At 45.3% G+C, this 18,239-nt stretch overlaps 1 protein-coding gene across 3 annotated transcripts in view; it reads right to left on the bottom strand.

Annotated features, from left to right (window-relative positions):
* Mylk (myosin light chain kinase) overlaps nt 1–18,239 on the bottom strand; it is a 231,307-nt gene that overhangs the window by 109,264 nt on the left and 103,804 nt on the right. For all 3 annotated transcript variants that reach the window (XM_021634632.2, XM_021634634.2, XM_021634630.2), the window contains exons 4-9: nt 7,538–7,586; nt 6,643–6,799; nt 5,169–5,334; nt 2,993–3,011; nt 781–1,298; nt 58–264 (exon numbers count right to left, since the gene is read on the bottom strand). In XM_021634632.2, the coding sequence (XP_021490307.1) occupies nt 58–264; nt 781–1,298; nt 2,993–3,011; nt 5,169–5,334; nt 6,643–6,799; nt 7,538–7,586 (1,116 nt within the window). The remainder of the gene's footprint in view (nt 1–57; nt 265–780; nt 1,299–2,992; nt 3,012–5,168; nt 5,335–6,642; nt 6,800–7,537; nt 7,587–18,239) is intronic.

Below are 18,239 nucleotides of genomic sequence, written 5' to 3'. Positions count from 1 at the left end.
AGCAGAGGGGCCTGAACTGCTACCACACCGAGAATCCACCTAGGGGCATGTACTTACGTTCCACCAGGAGGGTCCAACTGCAGGACACCTGCCCACGGCTATTAGATGCTGTGCAGCTGTATCTCCCACTGTCCCTCATCTGGGCTCTCGGCAGGCACAGGGAATGGGATGCACCATCTTCATAAATCTCAGTGATGCCTTCTCGTCCCCTCACGGGGATGCCTTCCAGGAACCAGGCCACTTCAGGCTTTGGCATCCCTGAAACTACAGGGCCGTGGGCGGGACATGAGACTGCAGGGATGGCGGGTCAGGGAGACACTGAACAGGAGGGAAGAACTCAGGCTGGCTGGAGCTGATTCCCTACTTCCAAACCTGCCTCTTGTTGTATCCTGCACTCTGTGAGTAGATGTCCCATGAGAGTCAGGGTCCTGAGGTAGGGGAGAGCACGGGTGATGAGACAGTTCTCCGGGTGAGACAGGAACAGGAAGAGAAGGACAGAGAAGGCACCTGTAGTGTGTTTGTGGTGATGGCGATGCCAAGGGGCATGTTAGAGGAGAGGACCAACGCTCTACTTCATAAAGAGCAATGGGTGAGCCCTGGATGTCTCTCCAGAAAATGAAGGCCTTAGAGACTGAGCATTTCCTAAAGAGACAACACTGGAAGGTAGCTTCCTAGGGGAACAAGTTTAGGAGGGTATATAAAACAGGAGGTGCAGACTGGTGTGTGCTGAAGGAAAGGAAGGGGCATGAAGGAGCCAGCCCTTTAATCATCTCTACTCACCCTCACAAATGAACTTGACTGTTTGATCTTCAGTGACTTTTTGGCTTTGGGGCTGACTCTCAAATTTGGGGAATGCTGACTCCCTTTGGGTCTCCATAGGGATGTTTCTGGTAACAAACTTGTTCCCCATTGAACCTCCCAGGCCACACTGTCTGGTAGGGAGCGTGGCTTGCTGAGGAGCAGCCATACTCTTTCTCTCTTCTCCAGAAGGAGAGAAGGCCCGTAAGCCCGGAGCTCTCCCTTCTGGCTGGACTTTCGCAGCCTGCAGGGTGATGGAGCTGGAGGTCTTCTGCAGCACTGAGGACTGCGGGATCTTTCTGGAAGAATCCTCACACAGCTTCAGCTTGGGCTCCTGCAAGGACTTAAGGTGGCTGTTGGTGGCCCAGGCTGTGGAGCCACTCCTTTGGGGGCTCAGGCTGTTCTTGCTTTCAGCCACAATCTCTGGGTCTTTGGCTATTCCATTGGTCACCTCCTTCCCCATGTCTGGACTGGGTGCCTTGGTTCCTCTCACAGACGACCTGCATGGCAATGAGGGTCAGGAGGGGAGGGGAAACAGAGACAAGAGTGGCCGTCTGGTTACCTTGTAAACATTACTTTCTACAGTACAGATTTCAAATATTGCAAAGCCCACAGATGAAGGTTAATAGCAAAGTACTGCAGCTTGCTCTGTGTCCCAAGCCAGAGTCCAGGGGACACTTGACCCTTCCTGTCCTTTGTTTCCTTCCCACAGCCCTGAGTATTGATGCTCCTCTTCTCCAGGGGGCTCTGAAGTTCAAACCAACCACAGGCTTCCCTTGCTTGCAAAGCTTTTCTCTAATCCAATTCTAAATATCCACTGCGGCCAACCTTTTAAAGGCATAAATTGAGTTATCTCACTTGAGGCTCCAGGAGTGTTCAGCTTTCCACTCTATTAAGAATAAAGGCAAGCATCACAACGGCTCAGAGCCCTAGCTGCCTCTTGCTACGGAAGCCACTGACCTGTAGCCCACCAGGCTATTACAGTCATGTGGGGGTTATCTGGGACCCACAGCTCTTCTCTCAGCACTGTTCCTTCTGTCTGGAATATGTTTTCCTGAGCTTTCCTTCACCCGCTAACGTTAAACTTCTCAGGTCTGAGTTCAAACGTGGAGTTTTCAGAAAGGGCATTCTCTCTCTTTTTTTTTAATTTTTAGTAATTGTTATATTTTAAATATTATTATGTTAGACAATTTCAGACTTTGAAAAATTTTCAAAAAAGTTAATAAAACCTTTCTTCTCATGCAACTTTATTCAGATTTTTAGGTTATTGATAGCTGTTGTCTTCGTCTGTGGTCTCTTTTTTAAAATTTATTTATTTATTTTTTGTTTACAATTTATTCATTTTATATCCTGATTGTAGCTCCCTTCCTCATTTCTTTCTGGTCCCACCCTCCCTCCCTCTTTCTTCCTATCTTCTTCCCCTAGTCCACTGAAAGGGGGAGTTCTCCTCCTCTGCTATCTGATCCTGGCTTATCAAGTCTCATCAGGACTGCCTGGATTCTCTTCCTCTGGTGGCCTGGCAAGGCGGCATCGCCAGGGGGAAGTGATTAACCAAGGACCATGCATGAAGATGACTTAGACCCCGTGCTCAGATGTAGCTGATAGGCAGCCCAGTCTCCGTGTGGGTCCCTGAGTAAGGGGAGCAGGGGCTGCCTCTGTTGTGAACTCGATTGTCTGGTCTTGGCTCAGAAAGGGCAGTCTCAACTCAGTAACTGAAATTAGTGTCTCTGTCATGACTCCTCGCAGAGATCATACTTGTAATTTCATATGTGAGGCAGTTTAAAGCCCTTCTGTGCCGTAAGCGGTCAGCTTTCCCCTGTCCCGACATCCACCCTGTGCCTCACATCTGAAAGGAAGGAAGCAATCGTGAACGTAGGTCAGAGGAATGAGTGGATTCTGGCCTGAAATGCTAGTAAAGTCACCCTTAGTGTGGTCTGCTTTGGAAGGCACTGACAGAATACCGGGGAAGCTGGCAGCACTGAGTGCTCCAAGAATTTTCATACTGATGACATCACTGATTGAACCAGATAGTAAGTTACCACAGTAGGACAAAGCAAAGCACCCCAAATAAAGCGATGCCCCAAGCCCATCCTCACTTCCTACATGCCTTGAAAATTCAGGACATTTTTGCTGCTATTATTCTGTGCGGAGTATTTCAAGATGGAAAACATAACAATTATGGAGAAAGACATACCTAGTGGCCTTGTCCAAACCTGGAAGAGGGGCAAAAAGACAGTGGATTATTTTATATGCCAAGCAGAGACAACGATAAAGTGACATCTTTCCCCCCTATTTCAGAGCTTTCAAGCTTGGGGCTTTGGGTAGGCTAAGACATCTTCCCCACACATCCCTGCTTGGGCTTTCTACCAGCAGCTGGGGCCTGAGGGCATATACTCTGCTCCCCTTCACCCAGCAGAAGGAAGCATAACCAACAGAGGGACAAGTCAGCAGAGACACAAATCAATAGATGGACAAATTAAGGAAGAAGCCCTTCAATGAAAATGTCAAACCCCAGTACTTTCAGTTACCTTTAACCTTCAAACTCCCCTCCTCCCACAAAAAGTCCATTTGTATAGATTAGTGCTTTAAAAACAAAGGAAGTGACACTTTATTTCCCTCCAAGAAGTATTCAATATATTCCTTTCTTACATGTCTGTTGCTTTTTAAATTTTATCATGGGAAAGTCCAAGATACTAGTAGAAAAATGAACATTACAAGACCAGAAAGCCACCAGCATGATGAAGAAAGAGCATTTGCCAGTCCCATCTGTTTCTTTTTTTCCTTATTCTGTTTGGTTTTGAGTAGTTTTTAAAAAAAACTCCCAGCAGTGTATCATTTTGTCATTAAATGCACTAAGAGGGAGTGGTTTTTAAATGCAAGGTTATGGAGAATAAAGGAAGAGTGGCTCAACCTTGCTATAGAGGCCTGACAGTTTCTGACCCACAGGGAGTGGCCAAGTCACGTTCTTTGATCAGGACTGGGGTTTCTTATTTTAACTGTACCTGGTAGAACAGAAAATACCGGTGGGTACAGTACATGGAATGTGTCAGGATGGCTCCACCAAACTTGTTTCAATTAAATATGTTTACAAGCATGAGTTTCTTTCTGTGGACTGCAGAAACACTTAAATAAAAATAAAGAGATGATAGATGATAGATAGATAGATAGATAGATAGATAGATAGATAGATAGACAGACAGATAGAGCAAGAAGGCATAGTTTCTGTGGAAAGGAAGGAGATATAAAAGGGGAAAATCATAAAAATCATAGGCAGAACTGAAGAAGAAAGGAGGAAGAAGATGAGGTAATTTCCCTTTCTGATTCTTATGCCCAAGTCATTTCTACAACCAATGAAATCGGTGAGCACTGGATTTCTCCGGTTTCCCCCCATGTACATGCCCAGGCTTCCTCAGGCTGGACTTGTGAAAGGCAAGAGAGTGTAAGCAGGCAATCAAAGAAGTTGCAAAGGAAGAACTAACAGGGGCTGAGGATGAAAGCAAGGAAGAGGGCTATTGTTGACATGTCCAGTCTGATAAGGAGGAGCCTGGGTAGAAAGAGTTAAGTTGAGGGAGCATTTTGTCAGGACTAAAAGAAACTCAGGACAAATGGCTGAGATGTCTATTAGCATACCAAAACGAAAGCTGGCCTCCAGGCTCACTCAGTACCTGTGGCTTCTCTCAGTTCTTCTCATCCCATCTCTACCCTAAACCTCTCCAGCTCATGGACTTCTCTTCTCCCTGCTTCTCATTCCTATAGAACCCTGCCATTTCAGCCACACACTTTCTTTCTCTTTCTCCTTTGCTCCCTTTCTTCTCATCCTCCTTCTCTCTCCCCATCTCATGGCCTGGTTCAATCTGCTGGTCATGTTTAGTCTACTACTTTTTCTCTCTTCTCTGGACTCTTCCAAATGTCTCTGGCTCTACTCTCCCTCATATAGTCAATAAAAACATTCTCTTTAACTATACCTTGGACCAGTCATATCCTCACTTTATACACATCTGATTTGAGGGACAGGGTGGATAAGTTAGATTTCAGGCAGGAATGACAGAACATCAGAAATATCCAGTCTTCCAATAGCCAGAGACATGAAGAAGCTACCTGAGCTACAAGAAAGGACTGGAGACACAGGGGCAGGACCTAGTTAGGGACACAAATGAAGGAGACAGCTCATAGCACTTCCTCTGGGTCTGGTCTCTGCTGCTAGCCCATCCTTTATTCTTCTAGTCAAAAACTTTGTCCTTGAAGATGCATAGTTATGCCATTGTGAAACATGAATATACAAAAGTGATGTAAGAAATAGCTTCTTCTGGGAGGCTCCTGGCACCAGGAGACAGTCCCTCTGCATCAGTCTCGCTCCCCCACCCCCATACCTGGGATGGAGAGCTCCGCCGACATGGAGGCTTTCCCTGACCCATTCACCACCATGCATGTGTACATGCCCATGTCATCCTGAGTGACATCATGGATTTCCAGGATCTGCATACCATTCTTCTCTGACATACACACTCGAGGACTTGGCTGCAATGGGACATTTCCCTACAAGTGGCAAGAGGAGAGCTTGGTTACAGAAGTTTGCTCTCTTTTTGACCCAGTAATCCCGTCTGCCTCCAGTCCTATGGAATGGATACCAGGGCTTGGGTCCACAGAACCCTGTTCTGTGGTCTCCAGACATTCATCATAATGATGTCCAGTTTGTTTGTCTGTCAACCTGACACAAGCAAGAGTCATCTGAGAAGAGGGAATCATCAGACTGGCTTATAGATAAGCCTGTGGAGCATTTTCATGATTGATGATTGATGTGGAAGGCCCAGCCCACAGTGGGCCATGTTGTTCCTGGGCAGGCAGTCCTGGTGTGTACGAAAAAGCAAACTAAGCAAGCTTGAAAGAGCAAGCCAGTAAGCAGCACTCCTCCATGGAATGTGCTTCAGCTCCTGCCTCTAGGCTCCTGCTCTGGTTTCCTTCAGTGTGATGTGGAAGGGTAAGACAACTAAACCCTTTCCTCTTCTTGCTTTTGGTCACAGTGTTTTTCACAGCGACAGAAAGAAGACTAAGACAATCACCGCCAGAGCACTCAGCCTTGAAGCCTCTGCACAGGCTTGGTGCCAGTTCGGAAACCATCTCAAAAGACCTGTGTTTCTTTGGAGGAATGGATATGGGAGGGCAACCCATATTGCTCGCTTCACTTTTTCTTTGCCGTCCTTTCTTCCGAGGGCGAGTTTAGAAGAATCAAGAAGTAGGTAAAAGGACTCCTTTTACCTACTCATTTCACTCAAGAGTTTCTTCTCTGAAAAACCTGTTCTCTCCCTGTGGCCTTCACCCCACTGTTCCTGACATCCTTCAATCAACGCCTGGTTCCATCCCCACTTTCTCATTGCCTGGCACCCCCATCTCTTCTGCCCTCTCTTCACTTCAACCAGCTATGAATGGCCTGTAAAGGACTTCCATGTGGAGTGTCCTCTAAGGTGTTTCTTAATCAAAGATAAGGAGACTGGGTTCCAAGAGATTAAGTGACTTGCCTGGCGTCTCAGGTTTCATGAGACATTGAGCTGCTGCCTGAAAACCAGCACCCCAATTCAAATTCCTTCTCTTGAGGTGAACAAGAGCCTTAGGCTGTTTCGTGAGTGTGAGGAGAAGAGCACTATGGGGTATACTATGGTGTATGTAGTACACCAGCGGGGGTGTACTACACTGGATAGGAATGCCGCTCTCACACACACCGAAAGCGTTGGGGAAGTGCCTGGGGTTGAAACCGAAGGAACTGCAAAGACAGATTCCCGGCAGTCCCAGGGTTTGAACTCCCTGGCTTCCTGGCCAGGGCCAGAGTCTGGGTGGACAGAACCTCACCTTGAGCCAGGTGACCTGTGGTGGAGGCCGACCAGTGATCTTGCAGGAGAACCGCCCCATCTGCCCTTCTTTGACCACAGCTCTGCCCAGCTTGGTGGCAAACTTTGGTGGGCACTCTCCCCAGATGCTAGGACGAGTCTCCACTGAAAATCTGTCCCTAGAAAAAAAAAATCAACAGAGAATCCAGACTTAGACCGGGTAGTAATTCAATTCTTCCGCTCCTGCCTAAGTCACTTAAATTGTGGTCAGGAACCATTTAAGGATTGTTTTCCCAACTCTATGCCTCAAATACTTTCTCTAGAAAAATCTGTCACTAGGACATATCACCTTTACCACATGAGCATGCAGCTGTGTGACATTTGCTTGCTTCCCTTAAACCTTAGTTCTACTGAGCTCTGGCCCAAGGCCTGGATATTGAACAATAAACCAAGAACATGCTTGCTGTATGCAATTTCCAGGGCTGAATCATGAAAACCTCCAGCAAGATTCTCCGCTCTGTTTTTGTCTAATATTCTGGCTAGAAGTAGAGGCTCCAGGAGATGGAGCTACAAAACTGAGAGAGTTTGGGGTCCTTGAAGGAAATGTGGAAGGCTCTTACCCATTCAAGAACAAGTTGAGAAATAAGCTTGGGTTGAGCCATCGAGATATGGGGCTTGTCCGTGACAGCAGCTACGACTGTTAATGCTTCTTCTAAGTTTATTCATTAAAGGTGCTACCCACAGAGGCTGCCAGGTCAGAAGATGCTGGGGTAATGGTGCACAGTGTCCCACTAGGCCCCCATTCTTCAGTTCTTACAACCAAGCCACACAGGACTTCTGCCCTATACCTATGCTTGTCAAGTCAGCAGGAAAAGCCAACCCAACCTTTATTCTGGCTTGAACGTTCCTGGACTTACCCTGAGGTTTTGGAAAGAACAGGCTGACCATGTTTCTTCATGAAATTTCCTGCAAATAACACACAGAGAAAAGGCTAAAGACTGGGGGCCAGGTTGCAATGTCCGCATCGAGTCACGCAGATTCAACGGCTGGAGAACGTGGGGTAGGAACAGTGAGTCCTGATGTGCACATGCTGACTCACTATGGGTATCAGGTTCGAGTTCCATACACATTGGAACAAGGATCCCTGGTAATGATTGGATGAATTTGGTAATTAACTATTTTTGTGTCTTTTTCATTTTTAAAATGTATTTATTGTTATTTTGTGTGTATGAGTGCTTGCTGTGTGCATATATGTGCTGCAGGTGAATGTCTGGTGCCTGTGAAAGCCAGAAAAGTGTGTTGAATCTCTGAGAACTGGAGTTACAGATGATTGTGGGTCACCATGTGGGTTCTGGGAACTGAACCTGGGTCCTCTGTCGAAACAGCAAATACTCTGAATGGTGAAGACGTCTCCCTAGCCCCGGTCCCATCTTTGTTTCAATGGATGGGAAAATGAAATACAGAGAAGTCACATGTGTAAAGTCATGGAACCTAAAATGGTTCAGGAATTCATCAGGTCTCCCAAGTTCTAGAATCCTCAACCTCATTGAGGAGTTGTGAGGTGAGGTATTAACTTTTGGACTTTCTGCTGTTAGAGTTATCCTGTAGAGATCCAGGACCATTCCAGAACATGACTCAGTTTAAATGAGGGGAGGAGAGGCCCATGCACATCCCTTACCATGTCTATTCATGCTGGATGGAGTCAACACTCAGTTCTTCCATGGAAGGCTGAACAAACAGCAACAAGCAGAAATGGAACAGGAGTGGCTGCCATAGAGCCACACCTCCCCTGAATCAGCAGTTTTGCCCACAGAGCACTGCCAGTCCTTCGGTAGCTGCTACTATTCTGGGCACCACCAGTTCTAGCTAAGAAGTTAATATATTCAGTGCCACTGAGCTTGAGTGAGCTACTGATGTACCAGGCAGGAGACAGTTAAAGGGCAAACCTAGAGACACCAGGTAGGGTATCCTTCGGCAGCTGGGGAAGGAGTATATAACTATTCAGTAACTTAATTATATAACGGTGGTTTGCTTTTGAGTTAGGAGGAGGAAGAAAGGGCATTTTTGAGGTATCCATCACCCTGGAAGCTGTTCTTTTTCTACCACAAGCTGCTAATGTACAAAAGAGCCTACCTAAGGCCCACATGGAAAGCTCCATCGTCATTCTCACATGAGCAAGTGTCTGCTGTGGGGAATATGCAGCATTTATTGGAAAATGATATAGAGACTTCCTTACGCTCTCCCACCTATAACATTTACACGATAGCACCGGAATGAACCCAAGGGCAGAGGTTAAACGCCACAGTGAACATTTCCCCGGCTACACCCATCCTGATATTGCAACAGAACATCAGCGTGGTGGGATCACAACAAACACTTGTATCACCTTCAACCGGTGATGTCATGGGTCAGTGATCACTGCGGATGCACTCTTCTTCAAAATGACCACAGAGGGAGCAGGGTCTGCCGTCCTATTCTCTGGTCCACATTAAAAGACGCTTTAAGCTGATCAAAGGAGAGACACGTTTTGAAAGGACCCAGCTGAGGTGTACAGCTAAGACGCTGGCCCCTCCATGCTATCGGAGGACGTATAAACAGAAATGCATTGTTAACGAAGCACGCTGCAGTCACCCCCTTTCCTGAATAAAGGAGAGAAAAGGAGAAAGTGAAGTCCGGCATTAAAACAGGGTGTTAGAGCTTCCTGTGCATGCTTCGTACGACAGCAGCATGCACAAACCCGCATACTGTTTGCTGCGCTTATCAATGCTACTGGATTACCCGTCTGATCTTGAGGAAATATTTTGATAAGAATCTTGTCTGTATAAATGGATAGTTAAAAATGTAGCCTATTCATGTCATTAAATATTATTCAGCCATGAAAAAGAATGAGGTACTGATACTTCACAGTATGAATGACCCTTGAAAAGCATGTGAGGAGAGCTTATCGCCAACGTCACACATTTGATGGCTTCATTTCTAAGAAATGTTCTGCCGGGCAGATCCACAGAGAAGAGAAGGTAGGAGGCAGCTGCCAGGGCCTGGAGCAGGAGAGAACTTTGTGAGTGTGGGATTTCCATTTGTGGTGATGACAAAGAGAACGAGGGAGTGGTGGTGGCTGGATAAGCCAGAGTGCGCTGATGACCCAGGGGAACCCCAGTGCACACCGTGCAAGCTGGAACACACTGACGACACAGGAGAAGCTCAGTGCACGGTGGGCAAGGTAGAGTGTGTAATGACGCAGGAGCCCCTCGGTGCACGATTTGATAAAATGGTTAAAAGTGTAAATTTCATGTGCTTTTTTTCATGTGTTTTTTTTATCCCAAGTAAAAATAGTTTGAGAATTAATATATATATTTATTTATATATGTATTTATATATATTAAGAGCTAAACATCTGACTCCAAAGGCTGAAATTCATTAAAAAAAAAAAACCACCAAAACAATTAAAAATAAGGCATCTCCCCACAGAATCGCAACAAACGCTGCTCACAGGTGCTCCTCCGTCAAAGCTGGGCCGATTCGCAGTATGATTCATGGGCAATGCACAAAGTGGTGGGTGGAAAGTGGACCCAAGGAGTCCCCGTGTCGATATGAGTTAATGCTGGCAAGCTTACCACAGAACAAAGAGAGTTCGGGCTAAGACAACTAACAGGGTCTACCCGAGGGTGGGGGAGGAGTCAAGCTGCAAACAGTCAGATGAGGTGAAGTTGATTTTGCTGAAGTATGAAAATCTGGCAGAATATAAGGCAATGGTGGAAAAATAAGCGGAAAGGAGATTAAGGGAGAATGCCAGAAATGGAGGAGCCAATTAAGAGAATTGGCTGAGGACTGAACCAATTTGTGAGGGGGAGACCAAGACATTGAAGGTATTTTAACCACTCATCTTAGATTTGTTTTAAAGGAGAAGAGAAAGGCATGCTTGGTAGGTTTTAGGAGTGAAACGTTCAACAGAGGAGGGGCTAAGAGGAAACCTGATGCTTTTCATCAAAGGATGTAAGGAGACTGAACAGAAACAGGACACACTGATCCAAAAGTGACTAATGTGGTCACGTTGGTAAGGAGGAGGAAAGCTCCCCACAGTGTGTGGCAAAGCCGTCCATCATGCAAACAGGACTCCCAGCACCAAAAGAGACATGATTAATAATCCTGTCAGGGCAATAAGAGCAAACCCTGGCCGTTCCAGGTGAACCAGAAATAGTCAACCTACTTGAGCCATCTTCAAAGTGTTTCTTACAGAAGGCTTAAAATACTGCTTCTCCGCTCTATTAGAAGAAATCCACTTTCATAACACGCATTTAGTCATGCCCAGGCCACCTCGAATGGAAGTTCACAGCTAATTGGCCATGTATATGGTTTCAGAAATTCATGTAAAGCCTTAATTAAAGCAAGGTGACACAGAAAGTAGACTGTAATCCTCTGTATCACAGTATGTAATTGTCCTGCTGGAACACGCTGGAGGATAATGAGGTGATCAGATGTTTGCAGAACTCGTAAAGCATGAGTTTAAAATTTAACGTGCAAAATAATCATACCATCAAGAAGTACAGTAAAAGGAGGAGGAAGGTGGATATGAGAATAAAATTGTCCTAGAATAAAAAAGCAGACATTATGTAAAAAAAAAAAAAAAGCAAAAAAGCATAAATAGCTTTCAGAGGTAACACAGTAAGATAAGAGGAAGAAAAAAGACCTCTAGTGTGATGTCGAAACAATTCTGTTTTATGCTACAGAATTGAGTAGGAAAAGGTTATCGTAGAAACTTTATGTCTTAGATTCCCATCATGCCTTGCAGTACATCCTCATGAGGGTGTTAAAGAAAGGAAAAATGACAAGCAATGGAGGAGGCAGGTGCTATAGTTGTAATGCCAAAGTGACTTCACTATGCCACCTTTCAAATCACAAATTCATCATAGTACCCCCAACTTTATTTATTTATTTTTCTTTTTTTATGAAATTTTTAATTAAAAAATTATTTTATTTATTCACTTTGTATCCCAGCTGTAGCCCCAATTCCACCCTCCCTCTTCTCCTCCCATGCCCCTCCCCCAGTCCACTGATAGGTGAGGTACTCCTCCCCTTCCATCTGACCCTAGCCTATCAGGTCTCATCAGGACTGGCTGCATTGTCTTCCTCTGTGGCCTAGTAAGGCTGCCTCCCCCCTCAGGAGGAGGTGATAAAAGAGCCAGCCACTGCTCCCCTTTACTAGGTACTCACTTGGAGACTGAGCTGCTATGGGCAAGATCTGTGCAGGGTTTCTAAGTTATCTCCATGCATGGTCCTTGGAGGTTGGAACCCTGGGTCCAGAATTTTTGGTTTTGTTGCTCTCCTTTTGGAGCTCCTGTCCCCTCCAGGTCTTTCTATCTCTCTTTTCTTTCATAAGATTCCCCCAACTTTTAAAGACAGGTAAGAAGGCAAAAAACCCTAACGAGACATGCATATTTCACACACCTTCTTTTTCTAATTTTTATTTATTTTTTTAAATTTATTTAACTTTATTTTATGTGTATTAGTGTAAATGGGCATTACAGACAGTTGTGAGCTGCCATGTGGTTGCTGGGAATTGAACCCGGCTCCTTCAGAAGAGCAGACAGTGCTCTTAAACACTGAGCCATCTCTCCAGCTTCGCAAATCTTCTTAATTTAATACTACTTGGTTCCAGCTTTGTTGAGTTTCAGGTCTCCTCTGATCTACATGTGATGTATGTAAGTATAAATAAGTATAATACTTATACATACATGTGTACATGGCTGTATTTTACTTAGTAGAAAATGTGCACAAAATAAACTCTGCAATAATTTTTAAGCTATAACATGAAGACTTCTCTCTACGTAATGACCATTTCTTAAATTATTTAGCTAGATTTTACAACTTAAAATATTCTCGGTGCTATTGGAGACCACAGAACCATTGGCTTAAGTGTTTATGGAGCATTGTTCTAGCGAGACTGTAGGGAAAAGGGGGACGATCCTTGCCATGAAGCACATCCTCATTCTTTCCCACTAAATGCCCACAGGCTCCCCTGACCATTGGGAAGAGAAAAGGGGCCATGTGAACGACAAACCTTTCTGCTAGGGGATGTGCTACTGTTCCCACTTGGAACCAGTGGCTTTCGTGCTGGAGAAATGGCCGAGCGTCTAGGTGCTGGCTGATCAGACTTGCTACTTAAAAGAGGAGGGTGGGGTTGAGTGAAACTGGAGGACTGTCAATTGTTACATGTGGATGTTTTTGCAGCAATATGGCATCCGTGCTCTTTGAAGCAGTCTACCTTTCTCTTGTAGTCTGCTGCTGAGAGCTTGGGAGGGCACCTAACTGGCTCCCAAGGATGGTGAGGTCAAAAGGGGAGCAAGGTTTCTGGACTGAAGGTGAAGAGATGCAGTCTGGTCAGGGCTGCCAGTGAGATAGCACTAGGCAACTTGAGAGAATTTGAAGGTCTAAGGGCCAGAGACATGAACAAGAGCCAAATCACACCCACAGGGCCTTGCTGACAGTGAGTCATGGAAGGATTCAAAGGGAGAAGGTGATAAAATCCGCTGTGTATTTTTATAGGTATTTAATATAGTGGTGTGGACACTGGAGCGAGGACAGGATAAGGAGGGAGACCACTGGGAATTCTTGCCACAAGTAGGTGACCATGATAGCAACCAGGATCCAGATGGTGGCACTGAAAATGGAAAGATGTGTAGGAAATAGCACAGCAGGACCTGGGGACACATGATACAAGAACAGGGAGTATGTGGGACCGACTGGGATTAGTCAGCTGGCCTGCTTTCTAAGATGATACGGGTGTCCCTTGTCATTTTCAACGGTCTTCATGGTCCCGTGGATGTCTTAACTATGACTATTAAAGTGCCTCTGGCAAAGGATTCCTGTTGTGGTATAAACAGAGCTTTCCCCTCCACAACTGCTCATTCTTCGCTCTCTTCCCTATCGCAGTCCACTCTTGCTGGAACATACACATAGTTCCGATACTGTGATGCTTATGAATGGATACATGCATGCCTCCCTGGAGCCCAAAGGTCATCTATGGAGCTACACACTTCCAGGGTTCTATGTGAGGCTCCAGGAAATTGATATATTGAACAATTCTTCCTCGGGGGGGATCGGAATAAAATATACACATTTTAAAAGAAAAACTATTTCTTAGTCACTCATGGATGGGCAAAGAGTTCAAAGAGTAGCTGAATGGGGTTTTGTACTAGAAAGGGGACTAGCTAAATAGTTCTTGCAAGTGATTTCTTTAAACAAAAATGTTAAATTATTATTATTATTATTACTTGTGTATGGATGTTTTGCCTGCATGCCTGTGTGTGCAGAACTTTAGAAGAAGGTGTGAGATCCCCTGGACCTGGAGTTGCAGATAGTTGGAAACTTCCATGTGGATGCTGGGAATCAATCTCTGGTCCTCTGGAAGGACAGCCAGTGCTCTTAACCACCGAGCTGTCTCTCCAGCCCCAGCAAGCGATTTCTTAGTTATCACCCACAACTGTAGAGAAAGGGTAGAGACTTAACAAAAAGAAAATAACTTATTTCTTCAAGTCGTCTTTTAGCTGCCAAGACTCCATCTTAGTTTACTTCTCTAGCGCTTCCTTCTGTGGCATTCCCAGTAACATGAAGCCCAGAGGCAAGCATGCTCCTGCATAACTAAGTCATAAAGTGCTAACTGCATCAATTGACCAGAAAGCCATCGAAGATGATGTTTATCTAATCCGAGGCTCTTTTGGTGGGGTGTGGTATTAGCTGTAGTACAGCTACCTCCTGTGCAGGTGGCAGGTTGGGGCCATCCACTGGCAAAGGCAGGATATGGGAAAGGCACGTTAAGAAAAAAACCTAGAGCAATTCATGACATCAATAAACAAGTCATTTTGGGGGTGGATCTTGAAGATGAGCTGTATTCTGGAGGGAAGGAAGATGAAATGAACCTGGAAGAGAATGGAGCTAAAGGAGATTTTGAAGTCACCCTTCAAGAAGAGAGTGAGAACAAGCAATTTATCGGCAGATTCTGCTGTAGTCAGTGAGGCTTCTGACAGGACAGTTCGATACATAACTGTTCCACAAAAAACAACCACTGAGGCAGAAAGCAAAGTCCTCATTGCAACACATCCATGTCGTTAATTTTGATGACAGAGGGAAGGACACAAATTCAAGAGCATTTCAGGATTCTGCCTGGATTGAAAAAAAAATAGGGCACAAGCCCCTTAAGAAAGAAAACCACTGGGGAGTCTGACAGATTAGAAAATGTTTGAAAAGAGTATAATTGAGAAATATATAAATAGGCCTTTCAGAAGGGTGGGGAAGTTAGATGGAGGGGGAAATGACAAGGAACACAGCAGACATCTTAAAGGAGTGACAAAAGATTATTAGAACTTAGCCAAGACACACAGATGTTTCCACAGAATACAGAATGACATGAGCCCAATCCAGCCAGAGGATAAAAGTGGTCTGACAGTTCCTGGAACAGACATCCCAGGAGCAGTTACCATAAATTCAAAATCCCAAGAGTGCAGGCCCCTGGAGCTGGGCCAGCAGTCACCAGAGCCATTCCCTAAACTTGCATGACAAAGACCACTCCCCCATCTACCTCACAATCTAGGTGGTCTTTAGAATGGCCTTCTGCTCTTCTCTCATGGTCAGGATTGTGAGCTGCATGACAGCAGTTTCATGGATGTTCAGAGAGCAAGCAGCCTTGGTAGTACTAGGGGTTAAGGATGAAGGAAAGGGAAAGTTAGGGAGCGGATGCCCAGGAGACCTGGCTGAAAGAAGAAATTGGGACTGGCCGCTCCAACCCAGCTTATGTTTCCAGAACTGCAGGTGATTTTTGTTTCTGAGATAGGATTTTGGTATGTAGCCCAGGCTAGCCTTGAACAAAATCCTCTCACCTTCATCTCCCATGTGCTGGGACTACAGGTGGGCACTACTGTGCCTGACTCTAGGCTGAATCGTCTTCATCTGAATTGCCCCAGGCATGGCCTGTGGAGCAGCAGCAAGGTAATATGTGGAGCTGGCTGAAGATCAGGTATTCAGGTCCTGCACCAGACCAGTCCAATCAACATGGTGTGTTAATAAGATTCCCCAGGAAGGCATGCATGCATGTATCTGCACCAACCCGTCCTGTAGCACTGGTGAGAACGACTGTGAGTCCATATCTCTCCTGGACCTGCAATTTAGCCAAACTGCACTCCTAAGCATTTAACCAAACTGGACTCCTAAACATAAAACCAAACTGGACTCTAAGCAGAATGTCAAGAGTGACTCTCTGGTTTCTCACATTCAAAAGGTCTCCTGAGATTCAGCTCAACAGCTCTCTTCGTCATACATAGGGAATATACTCCCCATGTTTATGTTGATTATACACTGAAATGAGAGCATTTTGGATTACTGAGTTAAATGAAATATTTTATTAAAATTAATCTCGCCTGGCTTTAAGAATGTGGCTTTAGCACACCTAACATCACATGTAGATATCATGTTAGGTCACTATTGGATGGTGATCCTGGTGAACCCTGCCCTAAGCCCCTCCCCCCACACCTCAGGTTAAGCTTCTTTGCTCTTCAATGACCTAGAGGTGCTTAGAGCATGGCCTCTACCCCCTCTTGAGGCTCTGGGTAACTGTGTGGTCCTGTCCCCAGGCACCTGTTCTTTGCTCCCTGGATTTAATTGCCAAACTGGAAGGGAACTTTCTTTTACATAGACTTCCCTCTGTAAGTATTCTATGGATGTTAGGATATTACTGCAGCTCAGATAACCACCAGGCACTTTCTGATGGCCAGGGGCTGTGCTGCTCCTTACATCACTCTGTGTGGTGCCCTCCACCTTAAAGGAAAAGAAATAAGGCACAGAAAGGTTGCTCACTCACACTTAGGCATCAGTAGAGCTAAAATTCAAGCAAGGCCTTTGATTTTCTGCTCGCTGCACAATACTGCCTCCTAAACATGGCCACTAAAGGTTAAAAGCTTCCACCTGCTGGTCAAACTTTTTCGTCCAGGACCTCTGTTCTGTCCGGGAAAGAACAGTGGGAAGCACAGCACAGAGTTGCAGGGGAGGCCAGTGGGCTGCTGGAGTCACTTTGTGAATGTCGAGGTTTAGTCTGGCAGGGTTGACAAGTTCTCCATGGCAGGGGGTGACCAGTGACTCCTTCTAGGCCTATGGGGCTTGGTGTGGCCTCCAAGCATAGGAGCTCAAATAGCCTTTTGATGTGGAAGTGGGATATACGAAGGCCCATTCACATAGAGGGAGGCTGCAGCCTTGAGACCATTCTCCTCTTAGTGTTCAAAGCACAAGACAGCTTAAATGCCTGTGCCAATCTATCCCAATTAAGACCCACCCAAAAAGGAGGAATGTGAGCCTTGTCTTGCTCTACTGTGATTGTCCCGCCTCCTTGCCTTTCTTTTCCCATCATGACCTGGAAATGTTCTCACTAGGTTGAGCCATCAGATCTACCTTCCTGAACAGTAGGAACCAACTAAGAAATTATCTTAGTTTTGTGCAGACCAGGCTAACTTTGAACTCAGAGATCTACCTGTGTCTTCCTATCAAGTTCTGAGATGAAAGCCATGTGCCACCACAACTGATTATGTTGGTTTTATATAGTTTCCCTACATTCCCAATGTACCCCAGTCTTCCTTAATATGATTCATAGAAAATAAGGGCTAACACAGGCTGCAAAGCTTGGAATTCACATCCGTTTTCTGCAGAAGCCAAGGTTCAGAGGTTTCAAGTCACACACTACGTTGGCAAAAGTTGGGATCAGGACGTTGGACTGTGACTCATAACTCAGCACTTCTCCGCTCTCAGCTCCAAAAAGGAAATCAGAAAAGGGAACAGGGTAATTTTTGTTCAAGGGTCTCAATATTCAAAGTTTAGGCTTTGTGATCAGATAATGTAGGGATCGCACAGCACCAGAATGGCTTTTGACAAGTTTATCCTAAGACTCTGACTGGAAGCCACTTCCTGTCTGGAATGCCCCTACCACAGGAACGTGAAGGTCACTAAAATGACTGAGTCCCTTAGTTAAAGAATTTAAGGAAAGCATCCAAACTATGCACACTCTACTCAGGGGAACTTGTGTGCCCTGCAACCGTGTGGGGAAAGAGAGAAAAGAGGTCAGGTCACTGGCCCAAGCACACTTCATCCCTTCTAGAACCTTCCAAGGCTACCATAACCATTTATCTGTGTTGCTTACACAGTGTCTCCTGAAAATGAGGTTAGGAGAACAGTCTTCTGGAAAACAAAAGAAAAGAGAAAAGAAAAGAAAAGAAAAGAAAAGAAAAGAAGAGAAGAGAAGAGAAGAGAAGAGAAGAGAAGAGAAAAAGGAAAAGAAAAGAAAAAAGAAAAGAAAAGAAAAGAAAAGAAAAAAGAGCAAGTTTGGCTGCCTTATTGTCAGCTCCCAGAAAGGCCTGGAAGGGTCCGGAGAAGCATGTCTTACATCTGAGGGGCTGGCAGACCCCTTTGTCCTTCCAGACATCAGACCCTGAGTCTCTGCCAGTGGCCTGACATGGAATGTTCAACCCAGCAAAGCAGCTTCAGGCTGCCAGGAAGACACACCAGTGACAAACCACAGTATTATTTATAGTCAAATGTTTCTCCCAGACACTTTTAAGTTAGCAGAAATTATTTTAATCACAG

The sequence above is a fragment of the Meriones unguiculatus genome, chromosome 17 (assembly GCF_030254825.1).
Source record: "Meriones unguiculatus strain TT.TT164.6M chromosome 17, Bangor_MerUng_6.1, whole genome shotgun sequence".
Classification (NCBI taxonomy): Eukaryota; Metazoa; Chordata; class Mammalia; order Rodentia; family Muridae; genus Meriones; species Meriones unguiculatus.
Note: the sequence above shows the minus strand (reverse complement) of the source record. Positions and strands in the feature narration are given on the sequence as shown.